We start from the raw sequence: 24,891 nt of genomic DNA, 5'->3' as shown, positions 1-24,891 counted from the left end.
GGCTTCCCGTCGAGAGCCACTCGAGGATGTGTTTCGAGAAGGGGTTCGCTTTTCTCCTCGAAAGCTCAAGACAAACAGCTCTCACTTGTGATATCGGTAGCATAATAATCGTTCGCGTATATTTCCGTTCTCCTTCTCTTTTCTTTTCTCCTTCTCATTCTCTCTCTCTCTCTCTCTCTCTCTCTATTTTCTACCGCCACATTTTTTTTTCTCATTTTCTTCCACGTACACGTTCCTCCCGCGTCTAATCGCGTCCATCTCTTGTAGATCTACATCGTACTTCATACGGATTCTCTAACTGATTTATTATACGCTCGTCAGTGCGAGACGTCGCAGTCCTCTTTGTATGCGCGATATATGCAATCGCCGCTCTATCAGACTCGTATCTCGCCTAACGGAGTCCTCACTTTCCTCTTTTTTTTTTTTTTTTTTTCTTTTTTAGTTGCCCTCTCCTCCGTTCCGGTTCTCCTGGTCCCGCTCGCAGAGCCCGCGAGCCGAGTTACGAGACCTTCGAGCCACTCGTTTATCTTGCTTGACGAGGAAAGGAGGAATTAACGAGGAATTAATAGCGGATCCTAATGATAAATGATTCCTTCAGCCAGCCACCCTTGCCGCCTGTCCTAATTTGTCTAATTATTTCACTTAATTCTCCCCCGCGCAACGACAAGATTCCGCGCCTCGCTTTAACGAAACGAAACTAATTAATGGCGCCATTAACTTACGAACAGGTTGGCATATATTTCTGCGCAAAGAACTGCGAAGGAAAGCTTTGTCTATTTTGAGTCTACTTAGCTTACATAATTATTATGGTTGCTTATACAGCAGGAGGAAATTCAAGATCAATCGGCATAATGACGCTCTTACTTGCTGCACATTAATTTTTTTGTTTTTTTTTTATGTAAAATGCGTGATGTCATTTCGCAGACGCGTACGTTCATTACATCGAAACTCTTCGCGTGCGAATATCGCGTATAATGACACCGCAATTCCTTAAAGATACATCTCGTACCTGCCAAAAACACTTAAGCCAATGAAGAGGCATCGCGTGGAAGCGCTCATTATACCGCCCACCGGGACGGAACGGTACTCTACAGGAATGCTCCTAAAAGTGTATATCAAATGCGGAATCTGCCGCACGATATCTCGCGCACAGCTGTCAATCCGCAGGTCGCGTGCGAGAAGAAAGCCTCTCCGAAATATTGTCCCGTAAGTGCGGAGTCAAGGGGACGCCCGGTCGGACGCTCCATTACCCCTCGGGCGGGAACACGACGAAAACGCGAGACGATGGCATCGTCGTGGAACGTGTGCGGGCTATTTACCTCGATGCCTTTCCTCAGCTGGCGCGTTCCGTCAGTCACACGCAAATAACTCACCGTCTCCCCTCGCCGCCGCGTGGCCTGGTGTAATTTATGCGCTCGCGAGCCATCGTTCTCTCGTCCTCTATAGTCCTCGCTCGCGAGACGCTGTCTTGCTTCACCCGACAAACAAATTGCTCGCGATCAAGCTGCCTCTACGATAACACTTCACCGGTAGTCATTAATCTCCGTTCGATAATCTATGGCGTGGGTATTCGAGACGTTTTGCTGTAAATTTTCCTCGTGTTTCGGCGTGTCGGTTATACGATACGAGTCATTCGAAAGATACTGTCTTTTTTAACACTTGGGATTATTGTGAAATCAAATTCGACGCATAAACACAATCGATTTTCCGTAGCGTGGAGCCGTTGGTTAATTTTGGAGCCGTTTGTCAGATGGGCCAGGGATCATACAAACGACTCAACGGCGATTCGTGTAGAGGCGAGGCGGGCCTCGCGCGCGCGGTAACATCGCGCCTGGTATATTTATTGGTGACGTTATTTTGGTATTTCGTTACGCGCGGTGGTCGTGGCGCGCAGCCCATTCGATCCGTTGAGTAATCGTCGCCATTAAGCACTCTGTCCTCTCGCGTCTATATGCGCAGAGGCCGCCTTCTTTTTGGAAAGTCGACAGGCACGAAAAGGGGTTGCCCGTCTGAGAAGTAAGAGAGAGAAAGAGAGCTCAACGACGACGACGACGACGACGACGACGACGATGGACGATGGTAGGGCAAAGGGAGCGACGCGCGCTTAGACGAGAAACACACCGGGGCCTCTTAGCAGTGATGGAACGACCGGGATTCACGCTATGACCGCTACACCGCCAATTCACTCGGTGATGAACTACTCCGACCAACCGCGACCCTCTTTTCCGCCGCCGCCGCCGCCGCCGAGGTGGCGCGGACAAAAACGTCGAGGGCCATAGAGAGTGTTCTCTCTCGAATCTTCTCTTCCCGTCGACGCTACCACCCAATTAGCGATGCCGCGCCTCGACGCTTCTCTACAACGCGTCCTTCGAGTTTCCGTTTGCCCGCCCGCTTAGCTTACGAGCGTTGAGAAATATATGTATACCTCTCGGCATCAATCATTGGACGAGTCGCGCTTATCTAAACTGTTTTCGTACCTTATTCCGAGATTTATATTCGGGGAAATGGAATTGGTCAAGCAACTTAAAATCTTTTGTGCGAATACAAATTCTAACTGAATATCAAATAAGATTTATTAAATTGATTTATCATATCAATCTTATTTAAAATTCCATTAAGAGACCATATTGACTCGCACGAACACAAAGTCGACTCGAGGAGAGGAATTTCGTAGGCGGAAACCAGTAAAGGTGTATCATTCGCGACGGAGGAAGCCTCTCTTGCGCTCGCTTCGCTCTCTTCTGCGTTGCGCGATTCCATTCGGCAAAAAAAAAAAAAGATTCCATATGGAGAAGAACGGCCAGGAGCGGGCCATTATGTGCGTGAGGGGGCGAGTGTTTTTTCTTTTTTTTGTTTTTTGCGGGGAATGCCGACGGGCGCCGAGGGTGGGCCGCCGTCGCCGTCGCGTTGACGAGAGTCGCGCAGCTGGGAAACCGAGGCGAGCGAACTTCGCGACGACGATGACGACGAAGAAGAAGAGGATCGTCGCGCGAGAGAGATCGGGGAGAACACTCGCGTGCTCACGGATATCTCTATATATTTTGCTTCTCCAACCTACACGTGTCGCCGCGTGTCTCGTCGCTGTTCCGGGCTCAACATTCTTGCGGCATAGCCGTCTCTTTTACTCCTCTCTCTCTCTCTCTCTCTCTCTCTCTCCTCCCTCCCCTCTTGCCGCGCTTCTTCGGATTTTTTTTCTCGTTTCTCTTCCTACGTATCATTGCCACGATGGCTGGCAAACAAACGCATAATCCTCTCGTCACCCATCGCGGCTAGAATTCAAAATATAATACCCCTGCGACGGTCGAAATTCTTGAAAAATACGGGTGGAATGACGGAGGCATGTATTTGTCTAAAACAAAGTATATTTATTTAATTCTCGTCAATCTTGAAGAAGAATTAATTACATGAATTAATTCACGAGAACTGTCACGTTAAACGTTGTGAAAAGATAGTATAATAACGTAGTGAATGTAGTTTGCGTGAAAATGAAATGGTAGTCATAAAGAAAGAGATACAACAGGAGAGAAGTGAAAATGTTAATATAATATTTATACAGTATTACAAGATAGACAAAATGAATCTGCACCAAGCGATTTTCTCGCGCGATAAATTATCATTCAACGCGCTACACGATTTTCGCTTCAAATAGAATGTAAAACGATTTTACGCGCCGATCTATTTTCTTTCGCGTCGAATAGCGCGCGAAACGTTCCTTCTTACAATATTATTATAGTATATTTTCGCATTCGGAAAATCGTGGCGAGCTATTCGGTGCATTTTGCCGTCCTGCATACATTCGGCAAGCGTGCTATAATCGTCGTCCACATTGTCACAATCTCCATCCGTCTTACCGTCGCGCCGATTCGAACGAGACGCGCATTTGTTCGCAGCGATCAAGCTAGACTAGCGAGGGAACGCGCGCTATGCGCGTCTCCCCTGTAATTAGAAATCGGCCGGGAAGCGCAGCCGAGCCCGTACATCAGACACAAAGTGGAAAGACCGATTAGCGCGACTCACTGTCAAAACATTCACTTGCACCCGTGACACTTTGTGCGCTCTCCCTTCAACTCCCCCCCCCCTCCCCTGTCCCTTTTCCTCCCTTGTGTTTGTCGTCTCTCTCTCTCTCTCTCTCTTCTCTTCTTCGCCCCGCGCGAGGAATACGCGCTCCGTGCACTCGGGGAATCAGTCAACCGCGTGCACTCCCGGCAGTTCATCACTCCCGGGACTGGCGCGAATGCGGCGCGAAAAGGGCGAGCGAGACGGCGGCTGCGGCGGCATAATATATCGGTTTAAAAGTACCATTTATTTAAACGGCGCGGTTTACAGCCGTGCCGCCGAAAAACACGGACCGCAGCCGCGCTGGAAATAATAACGGGGTTAGCAGGGCCCTCGACGAGGAAGAGTAACGTCCCGTGCACACCCGGCACGCGGATGCAATTGAATCAATCATCCCTGAAAAAGTGCCACTGGATGCTTTCCACTCGGTAATGCCGTTGTAAATTAACGGCGCTATACAAGTGCCGCCGCCGTCACCGCCGCTAGTAACAACAGTCGTCACGAGGACGGGAAAACGTCGCTCTTCACCCCGGGTTTTTTATGAGAATCTGCCGTTGACGATTATGATGTTCGGAGGATGTTTCGACGGCGTTGGATTACAGCATCGTGTCACATCCGGAAGTAGGGGATATGAAAATCGTGGATATTAGCGGACAAGGAGTTTGAGAGAAACGACTGTTCTTCTCCGGCGAATACATGGACGAAAATATCCTCCATGTATAAATAATAAATCTATTTTTTTTATATTATTTTATGTGAATTTTAATTTCACGAAAGCTTGATTTAAAGCGTAATTTACGAAATGCGCTGAATTTTTTTCTCAATCAATTTGATCAATTCGAATGGATCTAATTCGCGAAAACGCGAGCGGGTGCGGAATAAAGTCGCGCAAGAATTCGGGCGAATACAGATTCCGATACCGGGTAACGTCGCGTTTAAAGCCGTGTCGCGGTCACCTGCGCCGCGAGAAACGACCACGTAGATATCTCGGGATTTAAATGAACTCCAGCCGCTGACACTTTAATGCCTCGCGTCCCGCTCGAGGGTTCTACGTCTTTTCCTCCTCGCGTCATCGCTGACATAATTGTACGCGGCAGTGATGTACTAAGGACGCGCACCCTTGACGTTGATTATATTCAAGCAGGAACATGTATATCTTCGCCGCGGCGCTTTCGTCGAGAACACGACGAGAGATGGGAGAGATAGGAAGAGAGATGGAATTCGAGTCCGTTATAGCCGCCGTACAGTCAAAGTCTCGCCCGTCATCCCGATCGTCGAAAAATGCGTCTTCAAAGAGAGCACATTATTTGTGATCTCCGTGCCGAGATTGAGGACGTTACTTTCATAATTTATCGAACTGTGTGGGGAATCTAGGGGAAATCGTGTAGAAAGAGAGAGAATAGAAACGTAAAGACGGTTACGAAAGCAGATAGCGACATTCCGCGTGCGAGATTATTTTAGAATTTCGGGCAAGACGTCACTAGTTTTCAATCGAAACAAGATTCAGTCTTTATCGTACTATATTTTACGCGACGATTTCATCCACTTAACAGTTATTGCTTTATTATTAGATTAGACGTTATACTCCATAAGTACTACAGTACACATGATACCATGGTTCAAACTAAAAATAAATTTTTTTCAAACTTTAGAAAGCAAATATTTAACTATAAATATCTTATCAATCACAATCGATGCAACTTTTTCTTTTATAAATTGAAAGGCTTAACAACATACTTAACTTCGATCGCAACAAGATTTATTCAACACGTCCAATATGCACAATATGATATAACATGATAAGATACATTAAAATAACTCATTTTTTTTTTTTATTATTTTTTCTCGAACTTTTCAAAATTGTAATAGAGCAATTTGACAGCCAAAATTGTGTTTGAGTAAAAAAAGCTGCAAGAAATAATGATTCTTTTTCTTATATTGTTTTTTTGTTTGATTGTGTAACTTGAAATAGTAACTAAAAATATGAAAACGAGAAAAACGTAGGATCTGCGCAGCGTTCTCAATTCGTACTCTTACGGCATCGTGAAAGACGAGTCCGGCGAAACGGCTAGCCGGCTCACGTTTCGCCGGCGGCGAAAAATTGGCTCGTGACGGGAACGACGACGACGACGATGTCGAATAGTAGGAAGCGGTGCAAGACGCCATCGAGGAACGCGCTCAAGTTGCGTCAAAGCGCGCCGAGACGCGGTAAAAAGAAAAGACGTGCCGACGCGAGCGGAGGATAGGTGGGCGGCTAGGGGTGGGGGGGGGCGGACAGGGGGACGGGGAAAACAAGGGAGCAAACGAAACTGTAGCGGACGGGAGAAGAGAGCGCGGATTAACAATGGCGCAAATACTGGTACCGGCTGCGGAATGCCCGCGAGCGCATACGGCGCATAATTAATACCACGGCCGGGAGATTCGTGGCATGGAGAACGAGAGATCGGGAGAGGCCGACGGGAGCGAAGGGGGGAGGGGAGATGGGAGGAACGAGGAACAACGCGATCTCTTGGTCGATGGATCGTGGAAAGAAAGAAGGGATCCCCGTGTCGGGAGACCACGGAGAGGAGATTTATGTGGCTCCTGATTGAATCGTTCTCACTCGATCGCGCCGCTTGCTTTTTGCCCGCTCGAGATTCTCGCTACGTTCCGTTTTTCGTTCTCTCTCTCTCTCTCTCTCTCTCTTTTTCTTTTCTCCGTGTTTCTTTTTCTCTCTCACAGCTTCGCTGCTTCGAATGCACGCGGATTATCCGTAGTCGGGATTATTCGAGCCGGAATTAACTTTCAGTCACCGAAATGATTAAAAATTATACTCATATTTGTAAATATTTCTCAATGTTGACATTTTTTTTTAAACCATGAATGGATCAAAAAAATTATTTTCTTAAATGTCAGCTCGAATCGAAATTTTATTCCTATTTTTGATCACAATTTTTTCACATTTTTATAGATTCTGGAGGATTTTTATAGATTTAATTTATATAAAAATTTAACTTTTTTATTATGTACTTTAAATAGATACAATAAACGAAACAGTTTTCTAATGAAAGGTTTAATAGAAAAACAATCGGAAAAACTGTTAAATAATTTCAACAGCGAACAATTCAATTGCTTACAATTAGAATATTAAAATAGATGTTAAATTAAAAATTGAGATCGAAAACGGGAGAAAAATTTCAACCAGGAGTAAGAAATATCTATAGAAAAAGTAAAATTTAGTTTTTAGATGCTGGAAAGAAAGATGTTTTTGTAATAAAACTTCTACTTCCATATACACCTTTCGCGGCTTGCTAACGGCAAATGTAAAAGCGTAACCGTAGTCGACATATCTTGACGCTAACGTTGTTCCCCTACATTTTTCCGTTTTCACCGCATGTTTAATATCCCGCGGTAATTCCGCGCGGCTCTTGTTTCTTCGTTAGAACATCTCTTCATCATCATTGTATGCGAGACCTGAATAGTCAAAAATCTTCTTCCGCGAGAGAGAGGTAACGCAACCGTCTCGTCGTACCCCGCGGAATAATAATTTAGCTCCCAAAGAATCGGTGTAGTGGAAGAGAGCACGTTTTATGCTATTACCCGGGGCTGGGGTCGACGCAGGTAACTGTAATGTTTTCCTGCATCGTCGTTCATTCGTTGTCGTCGTCGTCGTCGTCGTCGTCGTCGTCGTCGACGTCGTCGTTGTCGTCGGTAAATTTCTGAAACACAGGAGTCTCTCTCTTCTCTCCATTGTGATGCCACGCTCTCTCGCTCCGGGCGAGCTCCGGATTAGCTAGCTAGGAAGCGGCGAACGGAAGCAAAACAAAAGACGCCGAAATGCGTTCATTATTTCGAGCTAATTGGCGGTGCCTTTACCCTCGAGCCGAGAGGGAGCGCCTGGTAGGAGGAGAGTGGGTTTCGGTTGCTCTCGCAGAAGCGCGTTCTTAAACGCGCTTGCCTCGGGCTCTCGCCGTCCTCTCGTCCTTTTCCTCCTCCTCCTTTTATCGAGTATGACATCGCGCTGCCAGTAATATCTCCGGTAACGAGATTATTCTGTACGATCGCTCTCTTTAATTTCGTTGTCGCATTCGTTGTAGCTTCCTTTCAGTGCATTTTTTGCGATTTTGAAAGTATGAATGTAACTTTGACGAGGGAACGATTATATTATATTACAAAGAAATCGCGATATCGAGAGCAGAAAGTCAATGATTTCAACGAGAATCTGCGGAGTAATCTCTCGATCTCGAGAGTGTTTCTCCCGCGGAAGAATGAACCCTACTTTGCGTCCCGGGAGCTTCATTCAAACGTCCTGGTAGTCGAGCGCGCATCAACGGTGACCGGACATGGTATATACACGACGCGCGATAAGTATCGCGACACATGTCGGTATAAGTGCCGTGATCAATAAAGCCGCGAGGTTCGTCTCGTGGCGCGGCTGGAAGTCAAAAAGTCGCTATTGAAGAAGACACGTCCTCTTCTCTCGATCAAATCGTCTCTCTCTCTCTCTCTCTCTTTCTCTCTCACGGCCACAAGATACCACCGAACAGCGGGTAGGTGCATCATATTCGTGTCCGTACACGGTAGCCCGGCCGTTTCGATGTACACACATACACGCATACATATAAACACACAACACATACAAATATATACGCGCGCGCATATAGATAGACGCACAACGTGTACGCCGACCTATACATAATATCCCTGGCCGTAATACGGGCGTGGGGCGCTACGTCGCGTCGTTGGTTCCACCGGACAACGCCACGTGATGGTAATGGCCGCGATAATTATTTAGATAGCGGAGGATATATGCTTCCTAGCGCAGCATGGGACCCCGGGCCGCGTCGTTTCCATGGTGCCCCCGTTGGTCGGTCTAAGTCGGAGAGGGGGGGAGGGGGGGACGCGGCCGCCCGAAGCGATGGAACGTATACATAGCCACCACCGTCGCTCGCACCCATTGGAAATGATATCCCGTTCCCTCTTCGTCCTCATTATTTCCCCGACGTTGCACGAAACTCGGTAAACCCATCAGGTCGCTCTCGAGATGAAGTCGTTCCCGCGCTTGGATCCGCTCATGACCTCGCGGCCACGAATTCGATTGATAAGACACGCACTATTTCTAGCAAAATCAACTCGGAATTTGGTCACACAATTAACGGACGTGGGAGAGATTATAAGTCGTATATAAATTTTTGAGTGGCATATGTGTTTGTGTGCGATCTAATAAATATATTCTCGATATTTTTGAGTGAATTAGTTTTAAGATTTCTCTCCATGTCTTCCGCGTGATCTTCAGAATCGCAAATCGCTGTCACAAATCAAAATACGACGATTTAAAGAAGAACGGGCGGAGATTTTAACGCGATTCTCTAATGTTGAGCAGCGAGTGACGATTCAAAAGAGAGAGAGGTACTGGTAAATTAGACGGGTAATCGTTCTATTTATAGATCCTTTCAGGAGTCTAGAAAACTCGACTCTCGTCAGGATACTTCCTCGTGGCTTTCCGACAGACTTTGGGGTGGATTAACTCGCTTCGCCGGTGTGGCGGAGCATTACTTCCACGCAGTGCACCTCCGGTCCACGGATCCTGGGGCTGAGAGTCCCCCGATTTTCGCATAAATCAGTCCTGGTTCCCCGACCGTATAACCTGCCCCTGCTCCGTATAACCCTTCTCCGTATAAGCCTCCTCCTTTCTCGACGTTCCACCCACGGAAACAAGAGAGAGAGAGAGAGAGAGAGAGAGAGAAAAAGAAAGAGAGAAGGAAGGATCGCGGAGAAACGAAGAACGAAGGAGCGCTATTTTATTGCCAGCTTAATAAATGGAGGCTCTTTTATTTGCTCGAGCCAGCATCCGCTCGTAGTTTGCCAACCTGTTTGCTAACAACAAATTAATCGGGTGACGTATCCCAGCGATGTACACACACACCCACATATATATATATATATATATATATATATATATATATATATATATGTGCACACGCGTGTATCTACGAATCCGTCCCATCTCTCTCTCTCTCTCCGTTTCTGTCTTCCCCATCGTTCCATCTTCTTTTTCTCCGCACTGTCCTTTTCCTACGAGGACGAGAACGACAGACGAGAATGAGCAGCTCGACAGCGATTCCTTCACCCCTTTGAACGACTTGCAACCTGCTGCTCACTCTTGGTCGTTTCTCTTTCCTTCTTTTCAATCCCGCGGACCATCTTCTTCTTGTCCCGTTCTCCCTTGAGCTTTCTCTCTCTCTCTCTCTCTCTCTTTCTTTTTCTTATTGTACTCGCGATGCGATACTTTAAACTCCTCGCGACGCAGGTATGCGTTACCCGCGGTGCGTCTGGCCAATACGTACGCACGTACGTACGCACAAACCAATCTGTAATTCATAACGCGAACGCTCTTTCGGTTTCTTGCCGCCCACACGCTGAGAAAGGAAGAGGGAGACGAAGCGAAAGACAGACTGATCCGACGTCACGTATCATTCCACGAGAATAAGACCTGACCTGGTCAATATCGCCAGACTTTTCCCGACTGGAATGAGACATTTCTAATTTGTCCTTTTTGAATTTTTTGCATTTATTTTTGACGGAAGAAAATAGGTAAAGGTAAATGATCGGAGCTTAATAGATAGATAATTGAATGATATATAATTAAATAGGAATTTAAATTATATAATAATTTTTTTCTGCGTCTCGCTTGTTGATGATTATTAATAACAGAATTAATAGCAGTATTTATTAAATCGGGTTTATAATCTTGAATTAATTTTAATTTAATTTCACGTAATCAAATACAAAAGGCAAAGTCAAATTCTGTCAAACATTCGTATAATGATCATTATCATTCTCAATTTATCGCTTGGCACCGATGTTTAGAGATTACCGTATTCTCATGTTGCCCTCGCGTCAGATACTTGCCAGATTCCTCTTATAACGCGTGTGTTTTATAACGAAATGCGATTAAACTTGTCTTGAGAGATAAGAAGAAACGTTTTTCGAGATCGCAATCTTGGCGATCGTGGGATCGAGAAGAAAGAGAGAGAGAGAGAGAGAGAGAGAGAGATCGTCGCTGCAAATGACGACAAGTTACTGACGTTCCGATACATTTCTATCGAGAGTAATAAAACCCCGGTCCCTTTTTACGTTCATCGGAATTCATCGCGAGGAATCTGATCCCGCTTCTTTTCGACCGCATCGATGCATCACCCAGCGATCGCCTCGACGCGACTTTTTCTCCCGCGGCGCGGAAGTTTTTTTCCTCAGTCGCTTCTCGTCTCTCTTCTCTATCTCAACCTCTGAATACTGGTCACGGAACCCGGACGAGATCCGGAATATAAGAGAAGGAGACGCTCTCCTTCATCTCCGGACCGGAGCCGCGCGGACATCCGACTGAATGACGCCCAAGGGGATTTCGAATTCCATCGCGAGAAGCCGCGTGCACGTGCTTACGTAAGAGAGTCTCGGCAAAAGGCGACGCAAGTAAAGGACTCGTTGTCTCCTCTTTCTCTTTCTCTCTGTCTCCCTCGCTCGGGACGAGGTATATGCGCTGCACCTGTCGGTGCAATCCGGACTCGGTAAAGAGCGGCGTATCGTGATTGCCGGCCGCCAGCGTTGTCGTCGTCGTCGTCGTCGTTGTTGTCTCCTCTTCGTCCCCGATGCTCTCGATAGCTACCGGAGCTCCGGGCAGGCTCCGTACCGGCGGTCATGCGTCGCAACTATAATTTGAAATAATTTATAAATCCTATTCAATTCAAATTAAGGCTCCACTCTGTCGGATGAATAAAAGATGCGCCATACCGCTCGCTCGCGCCCGCTCCGCTCTCTCGTTGAGCGCAATAATGCGCGTGCACGGGCAAATGGTGTTCCATTATACTCGCTCGCTCTGAGTTACGCCATCTCGGCGCAAATTCCTTCCAAGATTATGATCGACTCGTGATATTCGTCGATTGCCAATCGATGCATAAATATATGTATACATATCTTTTTGACAGATTGTTTGAAAAGCAGAGTTTATTTCGAGCTTCTCGTGTTTTATGCCTCGCTCTTACATATTTTTCACCTTCCAGTCTTTACCAAGATAAAGATACTCGTTGGCAACCTGATGGAAAATTATTCTTGCGATCCGCTTTTAGCGCGCAAATTCGCGGATTAATTCAACGCGCATTTCGCTCGCTCACCTTGCTTTCCCGGTGTTTTGACGTCATATTTTATCACACGAAAAATCCAACGGCTGGTGTGCGGGCTGTGCCTTTTTCCCCTTGTTATCCGCTGGCGTCAAGAGGGACGAGGAGGGAGGAAGGACAGACGCGGGGAATTATAAAGCATTACAACGAGTGCTGTTAACGCACCGTGTCCAATCCGCGCGCGACTCTCGAAAATAAAATACAAAATGACGCGACAATGCTTGGCGAGCCTTTCTGTCAAATCCATTCCGAATCTATCCGCGCTTGTTCCCCTTCTCCTCTCCCCCTTCTCGTGTCTCGTCAGTGTGCATCGATAGTGCATTTTTCTCTCTTGGTCCTCGTGGTCCACCGAGCGGGAAGCAATCATTTTATGTTGCTTTTTTTTTATTCGGTCTTCTATCACTAGAGAGTAAAGATCTCTACATGTCAGAGAAATACAGGAAAAAATAAAGATTTGTATAAATTATAATTGGACGTTAATTATTGCAGCTATGCAATAATTAAGTATTGATAGTAGCATATTCCTATTTCTGAAAAAAGACGACAATTATCGCTTTATATGCCCATATATTCCACGAGCGTCCATTGGTATAGTTACCCTAATTGCTACCGCGTGGATTTTATAGCCAGCTGTTTTGCGAGATGAAGAGGGTCACGAAGATTCATTGGGATTCTATTTTTTTCCCGACGAAATCATTTCGACTCTCATTCGAAAAAGAAATCGCCGCCAAAAGAAGAAAGCCGGAAGGCCGAACCGTCAATTAGATCGAGGATAAACGACGCAGGAGACGTTGTCGCGCGCGATTTTTCTTCCGCGTTGCGTCGAGATTCAACGGAAAAAGCTCTCTCGGACCGAAGCGGTAAAAGGGAGGAGAAGAACTAAAATCAATTTGTTCGTATCTCTCCGCGATGGAGGGCCTCGCGCCACTTCGCGAAGATTGCGTTTTCACCCCGAGACACGAGGAACGTCGGCGACTTTCAATTCGTCTTTCCGGTCCTCCCTTACCTTGCCCCCCCCCCCATCCCGTTCTACCTCGACGACGAACACACGCACGTAACATAGATGTATATAAGTGGTTCGCAGGCTTCTTGTTCACCCCCTTACCGCGCGCGCGCGCGAGAGAGAGAGAGGACGATCCGCTCGAATTGCAAATCAAATAGAATGCGCTTGGCTGCAGCGCGGTTACATTGCGCGGACGACGTTCTCGTGCGGGATATATGCCTTCTACTCTGATATATGTGTTCGCTCTGTTCTTTCATCGTAGAAGAGGAGCCTGAGAGACCTCCTTAAGAGGAACACGAATGGGATTGCGCGTCGGCGTATATCAACGCGGTAATATAAAATCCTTCTTCTTGAGCAACTTGACATTTTATTTTTCCATCTTTATTTTTTTTCCATCGAAGGCTGTTCGATTCGCACAAAACTTTCCACGCGCGGGTGATGGGAAAAAAAATCGGCGATGGTGTTCCACGAGTCTCGGATCGTTCCCATGAAAGCGGCCCGTAGAGTCGTGTTGCTCGGCGGAGCCAATCGAGAGTTTATCAAGCGCATTCGGGAGCGCACCGCGGAATATTCGCCGTTCAATTTCGTTTTCCCCCCTGTTTAATCATGGCCCGGGCCCCGGCGGCGTCGGGGGTGGCTCGCCACGGCCGTTTCGCATAGAGGGGTACGCTGCTGCGGAGTGTTTTTGCGAGGAGGGGTTGCTGGGGGGCGGCGGCAATAGACCCGCTCGGGCCGTCATTTGTCAGGGGCTGTCGCGCCGCGAGCGTGTTTCTGTTCCAGCGGCGCAGATAGCGGCCCATCCATAGGCCGTTCATCTTTATTCCTTTATATATATATATATATATATATATATATATATAGAGGCCCTATTCCCCAGGCCTCTGTCCTCCTCCATCCCTCCTCTCTCTTTCCCCCTCGCTCGACTCGCGTCTCCCCGTGCCACCCCACACGCCCTACACGATTCCCTCGAACTCATTTAATTACAACAAACAATTTATTAGGTCCATCCGGGATCCGCCCATCCGGGTATAAAATGGTGGGGAAAGGATAGAAGGAGGGAATAGGTCAGAGGGTGGACCAGGCGCTTATTCGTTCGTTCGCAAAACGCTCGAGGAAAGCAAAATTATTCCGTCAGGGGTTGAGCGTCGTACCTCGCCTGGCTGTCATTCTGAGCTTGTGGGTCAAACGATACCGCAAATTAATGATTATCGAGCGTACGCTGATGGGGCGATTGACGCTAAAAATTCTTTTTACACTCTATTTCTTCGTATATAATAAACTTCATTTTAAAAGACATACATACGTCACAAAAGGAAAGAAATACACGATATTTAGGGAAAAATCATTTGAGGCGCGTTCTCTTTTATCGCGATAATGCGATACTAGTGAATTGAACAGATACGAAAGTGTGATGCTATTAAAGACGAGAGCGTGAGATTCGGAAACAAAAGTAGTCTCTCACCGAATCTCTCGACGAATCAAGTTACACCAGAGACTCAGTCCGCTGTGGAAAGCGAGGAGTCGATAGAGATCGCAGGCGCTATTGTAACGAACCATCGGCGTAATTGAAACCGCAATTACATCTTTTCCCGGCGACTTTGTTCATTCCAGATTTTTTTTCTTTTTTTTTTTTACCCACATGAATTCGAAATAACAGATTCTGTAATAAAGAATCGCGCGTATCACGCGCTAATGCAATTCCGTGGAAAGTCACGGGATTTTCCACGGGCGCTTTAATTATGTTTCTCCCGTGAAAGCGAGATTCGACATTAAAATAAAGATCGCAGGAATCTCACATATCAAATCGAGAATCCTCTTCCGAGATCTTTATGATTTTATTCGTATTCTTTTTTTCCTTTCCATATCGCACACGAGTTTACGATTGATAATCGTCGTGATTTACAACCGTCGCGTTCGCGTCTTTCGCATGATAATTTAGCTGGGTGCGGCTTTCCAACAGTACACGTGGGTGTTCGCCTCGATGACCTCTGACCCATCGTTCTCCTCCTTCCTGTATCTCTCGCGAAGGAATATCCGCCCGGGACGCGCATAAAGAGTTGTCTCGCGCTATCTATCTACCGTTGATAAGATTTGCCACCCGAAACGCTCGTTCGTCATCCTGTAAGCGGCTCGGCAACGTAAGCCGGCACGCAGACTCGCTTCTTTATTTCACCCCCTTCTTCAGACGCTAACGACGATGTGATCTATTGTTTCCGGGCCCTAACCCGTTTTCCCGACTTCCGCCAGCGATTCGTCACACTAGTTTTATTAATGGCCGTCGGCGATTATCTTAATAGTCACGCCCACGAACCTGGGATTCAGCCAGACGATCTGTGATCTGTGATCGAAAGAAGCGGATATTTCGCGATCATTGTTTCAGCGAGTCTATGGCTTGAGTGACAGAATTTTTAAACACATGGAATGTGATTCTGTTCTCTTCAATAAAAAAAAAAAATCCTTTTCTGAATAGAAGAAGGAATGACCTCCGTGACCTCCTGCGGCAGAATCGTCTCCTCTTATATCACAGTTATGTCTTACGTATTCGAGCCTAAAATGCTTGACGCTTACGACGATATCTTATCGTGACGTATCACCGTGACGACATATAATACATTCCCTACCGAAATATTACGCATCTGCTTGGCTGTCGGAACATCGCGAGTCCGTACTCCATTTCATATATGAGAAAGGGATCTCTCTCGTCGCCGATCTGGCCCGACTGACGGTTTAGCCGAGGAAGTACAATAATTTACCACCCGCGTCTCGCCTAAGGATGGGGCCGCGGAAGTGCCGTCGGAGAAGAGTCGTAAAGACCTTTCACCTCCGCTCTCGCGAGTCGCCTCACTCGCTCGCACATCGTAAACCATCTCTACGAGTCTCTCGTCTCTCGGATACGATCTGATATTATTACCGCGATCCTGTCGTATTATATAAAATATGGCCCTCCTATACACGCTATAGGCTGCTTCTCGAGGAACTGATAGAAGTAAGGTCGGAGAGAAATGAAAAAAAATCACGCCAAGAATCGTCGATATTTATTAGAGGATATTTATTAAATGAATAATCGATGAATAAATATCTTGTAATGAATCCAGTCCGATAAGAGAATAGCATTCGAGTTATTGTTACTTTGCAGGAAAAAACTTATCGCGAATGGCGTCAGTGCTGAGTCAGAAAGGGTAGATATCTTTAAATAATTCGAAATGCAATTATAAAGGTTGTGTGTTAAGTAAATTTTAATAGGATAAACAAAGACAAGTTTGCGGTCATTTGTGAAGTCAACAATTATCGGACGTACTAAAATGAACGGGGGGAAACGACGACTGACGACGAGAATAAGTCATCTGTATCGCGCGTTGACTTGCACATTTTCAAGTACAACGTCGCACAATTTCGTTTCATCAAGATAGCCCTTGCCGACGCAAACAAAGTGCTTCCAACACGAAGTAATTAATTACGGTGATCTGATTGCATGCGATTAATCCTGCCGACTTTCGAGCGGATCATTAATTAAGGGTGAATGAATGTCTCAGAGGGAGGGAGGGAGGGGGACATGTAGGTACTCCCTCGAGAGGACACGCTCATTTATTTGGAATAATTTAGTTTAAATGAGTAAACCGTCCGCGCGTTTCTTAAAGTTCACGGTCGATATCGCAGCCTCGAGACTCGATTTGCATTCTTGCAAGATATGATCGATCGTTCTATTAATTCGCGAGGCGAATTATTACTTAGCGATATTTACACGCAATTTACATATTATTTTTTTTTTACATTTATATACACTATGTACACGGTATCTCTCATTCATCAGCGTGATTGAGCTTTTAATTGCTTTGCGAAACACCTGCCACGAAGGTGCCTGATTTGAAGAGTCTGGATAAAATTCAAAAGAATAGATAACGGATTCCTTTCGAACTTGTCGGCGAGCTCTCTGAAGAAATTGCTGTACTTTGTACGTATAAACAGCAGCGGGATGTAATTATTATTCGGTACAACGGGCGGGGGCGGGTTTTTCTCAGTTTCTCAGTGAACTCCGTGCTTGCGACGACGAGCTTTTTTATTTACACGGCTCTTGTGTCTCTCTCGTACTAGGAGCTTCCTCGCCGGATTCTCTCCTCTCCGTCCCATCTTGCGCGTCCAATTATTCCGCGCGTCTCGCCGAAGAAAAAGCGCGGCGAAAGCATCGCTTACGGAGCCTCTCCTTCGCGTTCTCCACCTCCTCGTCGCTTTCGTATTCACGAGCTTCGCGAGCGAGGTGAACGCTTAAAATGCGGCAACGTTAGGCGGATGTTTTAATTTGTTTGCGCCACGTCGAGCTAAACCGCGTAACCGCCGCGCACTCTGTTGCGCATAAAAAGCCGGCTCGCGATCACCACCATCAACGTTCAATCTCTCCAAGGAATTCTTACTTTGTTATTTAATTATACGATCACGGCTTCCGGTGTATTCACATTTTGATTATGAAATAAAAGGAAGAGGGAGGGAAAAAAACCTTCTCCCTCGGAACCCTCTTTCGTGGCGTGATTTCGCCATTTCCCTCCCCCTCTTCCACACCTGACAACCTTTGTCCATAAGATCAAGCGGTTTAATAACATGATTCAAGGAGCGGCAGCGGTTGGTACATTAAGGTCAGGTGGGTCGAGGTATATAAAGATAATAGCCCGCCACCGATCGATCGATCGGCGATAGTTTTTGATAGATCCCAGTACGATATTTTATACTATGTAAAGCTATGTAGATTGCAACGAACGCGGTCAGTTCTGTCAAAAAGAATATAGAGCGCGCGAGTGATGGACAAATTTAAATATATTCTCTAGTTATTAATCAATTAACCGGGGAGATTTTTTTGGAACTAAAAGAGACTGATTCGAATAATTTGCTAAATTTTGCCGAGGCGTCTGTAGGAACGATTTATCGGAGTTTCTTCTCAAATAAAGATTCGCCGCCGAGAAAGGGGTCAATTTTGATAACGCTATCGTATGACGAGACGCGATGCCTTATGATGAGATCGGAAAGAGCGCGAGGCGGCCGTGCTCTCGCACACACGGGGGTCAAGGCGGGGTCGCGGAGCGTAAAAATAATAATCAATCGAACGACCGGTAAGTGAGAGCTCGGCAATTACGCGGTGGCGGCGGTGCCTGTGCTGCGGTTTACCCCGGCCACGGCCGCAGGCGAGCTATAGCGGGTGAAACCGGGGAGAAAACTTCCTTCTACCGCCTTTAATTCGCCCCTCTCCCCCCCGGTCTCTCCTTCGCGCGGGCGCGCGCGCTATCATAACGTAACAACGCGAGACTCCCTCGCTTTATATTATTAAAAGTTGAAATTCCGGTGGGAGAGCCGGAGCGATCTTGCGGCGAGCCGCTCTACAGGCATCCTTTCCATCCTTCTACCTTCCTCTCTCTCTCTCTCTCTCTCTCTCTCTCTCTCTCTCTCTCTCTCTCTCTCTCTTTCAATCTCTACTTTCCTCGAGCTTTGCTCGATTCGCGTCTTTTTCTCTTTGCCCCTTTTTTTCCTCCCGGTAAACTCATACAAACGTTTATTGGCGCGATACTCTGTGTTCATAACGGCCGCGTGGTAGCAATCGTGTTATAGCTCTCCCGCGTTCACCGGAGCATTCCCATGGATAATCGTATTACCATCTATCTTGTATACGCCGCCTCGAGATGTCGAATCGAGACTCGAAACACACGCGGCTCTCGTCTTCCGCCTCTTAACCGCGAGTAACGATAAACTGCTCCCCCTCGAAAGTTTCCTCGCGATCGACGTGAAAAGGCCGGTGCGTTTCTTCTCACACGTTTATCATAATTCGACCGCGTATGTAGCCGTGTCGTCTCGAGATTAAGGGATTAGAGAAATACAAGCGATATCGAGTTTTAATTAAACCAAAATTTATCGTTTATCGCCGACTTTCATTGCCGCGATTTCACTCGTTCGCGATGTACGGCGAGTATATATGGTCTCGGTACATTGGCGTTTCGACAATGAGTTGGTCTCTCGGTTGTCGATACACCTGACAATCCGATATTGTCCCAAGGTGGTAAAACTGTCCACCGAAGAGTAAAGAGATCGGACGCAAGTACGCGTGATGCGTGGATACGCGTGTGTGGGCGAACTATGTGAGTTACGCGACGCATCCAATTGCCATTTATTCGAAGATTGATTGAAACGCGCCAACGTAGCGCCGACGTGGCTGTTAGAGTGTTTTTAAACGAAAGAGGAGTCGGCGATAGAATTTTTCGTCAACGAGAAAACAGAAAAAAATATGGGAAAATTAGAAAACAAAATGGATTGGAAAATAAAAATATATTATTCAACAGATTATTTAATAAATCGTTAATTAAAATTCTCGATGGAAACTTAAGTTATTTCTTGATTATTTATAAAAAAAATTCTAGAGTTATTCTATCTTAATTGATCTAATATTTATGTTCCATATTATGCTTCTAATAAATGACGCTTTTCCTCTCTGTATATATATCTCTCTCTCTCTCTCTCTCTCTCCTTCTCTCTCTTTATTTCGTGACAAGCTATATTGATTTAATCAATGTAAAAAAAAATCACACACAGAATTCTTTGCATTCCACACTTTGATAGAATCTCGTTTACGCGTGGAATAAACTGTTCGGGGAATATCGATCACAAGGCGGGATATTTTTTATTGCTCGCGATATTCTTCTTTTATCGGTTAACGATACGGTAACCCCTCTGCGGGGACGATCGACGGCGATTGATCCGGCGCGGTTTTTTTTTCCGCGCGATTACGTATTATGCTAAACACGCGAAAATGGCTTTTTAAATGAAACATCTACATTTATGTAGTCGACGCGGCGTTCACGATTCGCGTCTCAGCCCTCGCGAACGATCGATGGAACATCATGGTGGAACACGAGAGGAGCAACGGCGAATTAAATGCAATTTTCGTCCACCGAGGCATGCATAACAAATTGTCGAACGTCTTTATACTTAGAAAACTGCGCGCGACATTATGCACGGATCGGGATATAAGGGGAGGAGGGGAGAGCCATTTCGTCGCGAGGCCGATTACAATCCGATTATTATGCCTGCATAATGCATCCCGCACTGTCCCTCATTCGACCCCCTCCTACGTGTAAGCACGTACTCACCTGCGCGTAATACGATCGACGAGAGCGGTGCGAGCGGAATTTCTAAACGAATGCAATTTAAGAAGGAGCAATAAAGCAGAAACTGGCTACCGGGAAAGTGGAGCCGTCCTTCCCCCTCACCCCTCCCTCCCACCTTAGCCGCCGCCGTTGCTACGCTCGATCCTTAAAATTGAAAATTAAACGTTTCGCAGCGTACAAGTGAATTTTTAAAGGCGGCATGTCTAACCCGTGCCTTCACGCTTTTTCTGTTTCAGGATCCGACTTCCGTGAGTATAGGTCATTAAGTTACCGCCAAATGCTACAAAGTAATGGGTTCGGCCCCGAGAAAATCGTGCCCCGACCCCGCCGGCAATTAATAATTGCGGAGCGCCGGAGTTCCTTCGCGTAAGCACGCAGAAGCTGCTGGTCGACGAGAAGTTTCGCGCGTATCAACATGCATGTAGTTTACATTGTTAATCGTTGAAAAAGTCTCGCGAGGGCGAGACGAAAGCCCGTAGTAATAATTCGTAACGCGAAACTTCTCCGGCCGATTATTAACGCACGCATTTCTGTTACATGGTACGGATCGACGTCTAATCTCCATGGATATCGCTGCGAATCGTTTACACAGGGCGTAAGTATATTTGTGATTTTTTTCCTTAGAAAAAAAAAAAAATTATCTGCAATTTTTTGCGCAAGCACGTTGCATTTACAAAGCTATCCATCTATATTGTAACGATCCACATATAATAGAAGAATCTATAAATCTATATTGTTAGTTGTCAAAAGATCGATACCGTAATTTTGGATCCATCAACGATACTGTAATGTCGCTTCATCTCGGTTGATCATCGCGTGGCGGCAACACGCTCATTTTAAAACGAGGGGAAAGGGAAGGGAAGGGCCTGAGCCCGAATACGAAACGACGGAATGCATAACTGACGTCTCTTTCATAGTATTAAAACTGCGACCGTGGCGCTTCGGCGTCCCAACGGGGGTCCCCAGACGTCGTCGGAGACATTGAGCGCTGCGGGCGGTCATTGTCTCAGAGGGGTCCCAAGGGCGAGCCACAACGAAGGGCTCGACCCCGGCTTGACACGCACGGGGGGAGGTCGTAGCACCCCGTCGCGGGCCCTCACGAAATTAATAATCGAAATTCGAGTATCCCTACGCGGATCAGAAGTTATCGCGCGACCGGTATACCCACCTGAGCCCGCTCCTTCGTGGGGGCAGAGTCCACGACGGGCCCCGCGACGCGTCGATTCCGAATGTCGCACGCCCACGCGATGAAAACGAACGTCGATCAAATGAGTTATAATAAGACGGACAAAGTTTACGAGTATTATTTGTCGTTGAAATACTTTGAAAGCACAGAAATTTGTGAATAATAGACTTTTTCGTCTACTTGTATCTTAATCGCATTGTTGCATATATCTTGATTTAAAGGATATGATATCTTTTAAATAAAATCAATATATCATTATTGATAAACAGTAGTTTTAGTTATAAGTATTTATATAGCAAAGTGAAATCTCTTATTGAATGAATCTTAGTAATAGTGGCTGTTTTAATCAACGATATTTTAAAAGAATCTTATAATATTATATATAAGATTATAGGAAAATATACAAAAGTTATACAAAATCTTATCTTCATAATCAGTGAAATATAAAACAAAAGAGCAAAGCGCATGAGTTTTTTTCATTAGAAATCAGTAAAATATTTAATTTTGATTAGTGAAATCTCTAATCAGTGATATTTTTACCCATTTAATTTAAGAGAGAATATAATAGAAATTTTCGAGAATAACTTATCATTGAAAAAAGAATATACTCGAAATTTATTAAGGGATTTTTGATGAAATCTAACTAATGATTTTCTACGGAAATAAACAGAAAAGGAGTCAGGTATCGCGTCGCAAATGGCGATTCAAATATCCCCGCATCGGCTTTTTCACCGTTTCGTAGACATATCACGAGCTCCGATGCTATAAGCGTGCAATTAAAAGCATACAGCGGGGACATTTATGTTGGCACTAACTGCCCGTTAAGACGGGGAATCACCTAACCGTGGAAGGTGTAATTGGCCGGCATTGCTGAACCTGCAGCTCGTAAAAGCACAGCGGGCGTGCCATCCGTAGTTTTCCGTTTTTCCGGCGTGACGTTTACAAATCGCGTTTTTCTTGAATTCAGCACACTATCTAACGTCAATTTTTAGTTTGGCGGGCCGCGGTCGTTTTTGAAGATAACATATTGTATTGATATTCAACGCAACGATCATCGTAGAAAATCCAGTTTGAACGCGAGGGAACTTTCATTTTGAGGTAATTAAAAAATAACTGTTTCTCTCGTTAATTACGTGGCCGGGCGGGAAATGGAAAACTAATCGTAAGCAAATTTACAAGTATACACCGGAACCCGTTGGTCGGCCGATCCTCATAACGTTCTCATCAAACGTATAATAGGCTGCGTGGTTAAATAAGCTTGGAGCTAAGAACGTCTCGACATAAAAAAATGTGTTGTTATTACTGCGGTTATTAATACAGATCCACTGGCAGATAGTGTAATTGAGCTACAACAGTATTCAGCAAGTATAATTTTAATTGCGATAAACCATCATTACGGCAGCCTTGTTTTGAATGAGTCTATGATAGCCAGCCAAAGCAAGTAAACAAGAGAAACAAGAGAAGGAGAGAAAGAGAGAGAGAGAGAGAGAGAGAGAGATTTATACTCGTCGAGTTTGAGGGGACTCAAATTATTTGTATCGATACGAAAAAGAGGGTGCAAGAAAGAATCTTGGGATTGTTGGTCGCGCGATAATATTACAACCCGAGATATATAATGTTTTATTATGGTCGCCGTTTATCGTGTTGTAAAAAAGTTGTTTATTTATTTTACTATAAAAATGTTACACGTTGGCGGTTTTTACGATCGCATGATACAACGCCGGACGTAACAATGTTGATTAGCATAGATCTAACATAGAGATAACGTAATTGCGCTAGAATATAATCGGCCAGCTGGTCGTAATATAGAATATATGGGGTGCCCTATACGCGCGAAGAGGAGGCGAGCAGCTCTTGCATTTTATTATTAATACGCACGCCGCTTGTTACGCTATCATCCTTTCATATACGAAGATACGCATTCCTTACTTTCTCTCTCTCTCTCTCTCTCTCTCTCTTTCTTTCTCTTGCGGCTTCGATTAAAATGCCAGACGTCGGTAGGCAAAGAGAGATTCGCCGTGATACGCGATATTGTTACGCGTGTACACGTTGTAACTGTCCGGATCCGTGACGGAGTCACGCGATATGCATTATGCACGCACGTAACGCCATGCGGCAGACGTTTCCGCCATCGGTCCCACGATGCACCAGCTCGGTGACGGCTCCTCTCTCGCTCGTTTTATGAGAAACGAGTCATTGACGCGCGCCGCCTTTATATCTTCGCGTTCGGTACGCGGAAAAGATACACGGCTTGCTGTCTGTCTCTCTCTTTCTCTCGTCTCCGTTTTATGTATTATTAATACCGCCGGGGGAAAAAATCCTGGGTTAAATGGCGCCAGCACAATGATGCGAGTTAATTGCACATCATTATTTTCGACCGGCGGTGCCAATTTAACGCGCGCGCATCTTACATAAACGCAATTACTCTGTTACATTCGCGCGATATGTGATTGCAACGCATATCGAAGCTACTATCGTCCCCCGCGCGACGAAGATGCATCACTCTTCGCGTATGACGTAACGAATACGTATACAGCTTGTTTCGCGGCAGGCGTTTGTCAGCTGGAAAAAATAAATACAGATAGGTTTGACAATTTTGAATTTAACGTGAAAAAATTGGCCAAGTTTTACAACATCGATTTTGTATAATCAACGAAGAAGGAAATCTGCTTCAAAAATATTCCGCAGAGAAAATGCCTTCGGAGTCAAACTTTTTTCTTCGGCTACGTCATTGTTCGCGAGTGATGAAAAACTAATCGTGAGGCGAATCTTTGACGTCTCGATTTCCCTCTCGCGACGGGTTCGACATTTCCCGTTTTTTTTTTTCTCTTCCCGATATTATATCCGCGAGAAGAGAGAAGGAATCGGGAAAACGACTTTCTCCGCGCGTCACGTCAGCCATCTGTCATCATCGACCGGACGAGCGCGAAAAAATATCGCGGTGTCGCGATCCGCGATGTCGTGGATATCCAATCACGCTACGCGGTATCTCATTTACTACGGCCGCATTACCCCTACGCGACGCGCTATTATTTTTATTAGCATAATGACAGGCGAACAACTCAATTTGCATGGAAAATCACACGGATCCCGTAACGAACCTCGCCCGCGGATCCGACGATGATCGTCATTCCATCGATATATATATATATATATATATATATATATATATATATATATATATGTACATGCATATGTGTATATATATTATATATGCGATACGCGAAAAATATTGTAGGGGGATGACGTACGAAGAGGAGAGGTCTACTAGTTCGAGTCCGTGGCGAATACCACTCTTCTATCTTCCTCTTTCTCTCTCTCTCTCTTTCTTTCTCTCTTCGCGCTGGA

The 24,891-nt window shown here is 45.7% G+C and overlaps 1 protein-coding gene across 5 annotated transcripts in view; it reads left to right on the top strand.

The window, feature by feature from the left end:
• The window catches only part of LOC126857440 (ankyrin repeat domain-containing protein SOWAHB), a 100,377-nt gene that overhangs the window by 42,838 nt on the left and 32,648 nt on the right, over positions 1–24,891 (top strand). For all 5 annotated transcript variants that reach the window (XR_007688502.1, XM_050606863.1, XM_050606867.1 and 2 more), the window contains exon 7: positions 20,594–20,605. Coding sequence is in view for 4 of the 5 variants with exons in the window: in XM_050606863.1 (XP_050462820.1) it covers positions 20,594–20,605 (12 nt within the window). In the remaining variant the exon portion in view is untranslated. The remainder of the gene's footprint in view (positions 1–20,593; positions 20,606–24,891) is intronic.

This window comes from Cataglyphis hispanica, chromosome 21 (genome assembly GCF_021464435.1).
Source record: "Cataglyphis hispanica isolate Lineage 1 chromosome 21, ULB_Chis1_1.0, whole genome shotgun sequence".
NCBI lineage: Eukaryota > Metazoa > Arthropoda > Insecta > Hymenoptera > Formicidae > Cataglyphis > Cataglyphis hispanica.
This window is presented reverse-complemented; position numbering and strand designations above follow the sequence as displayed.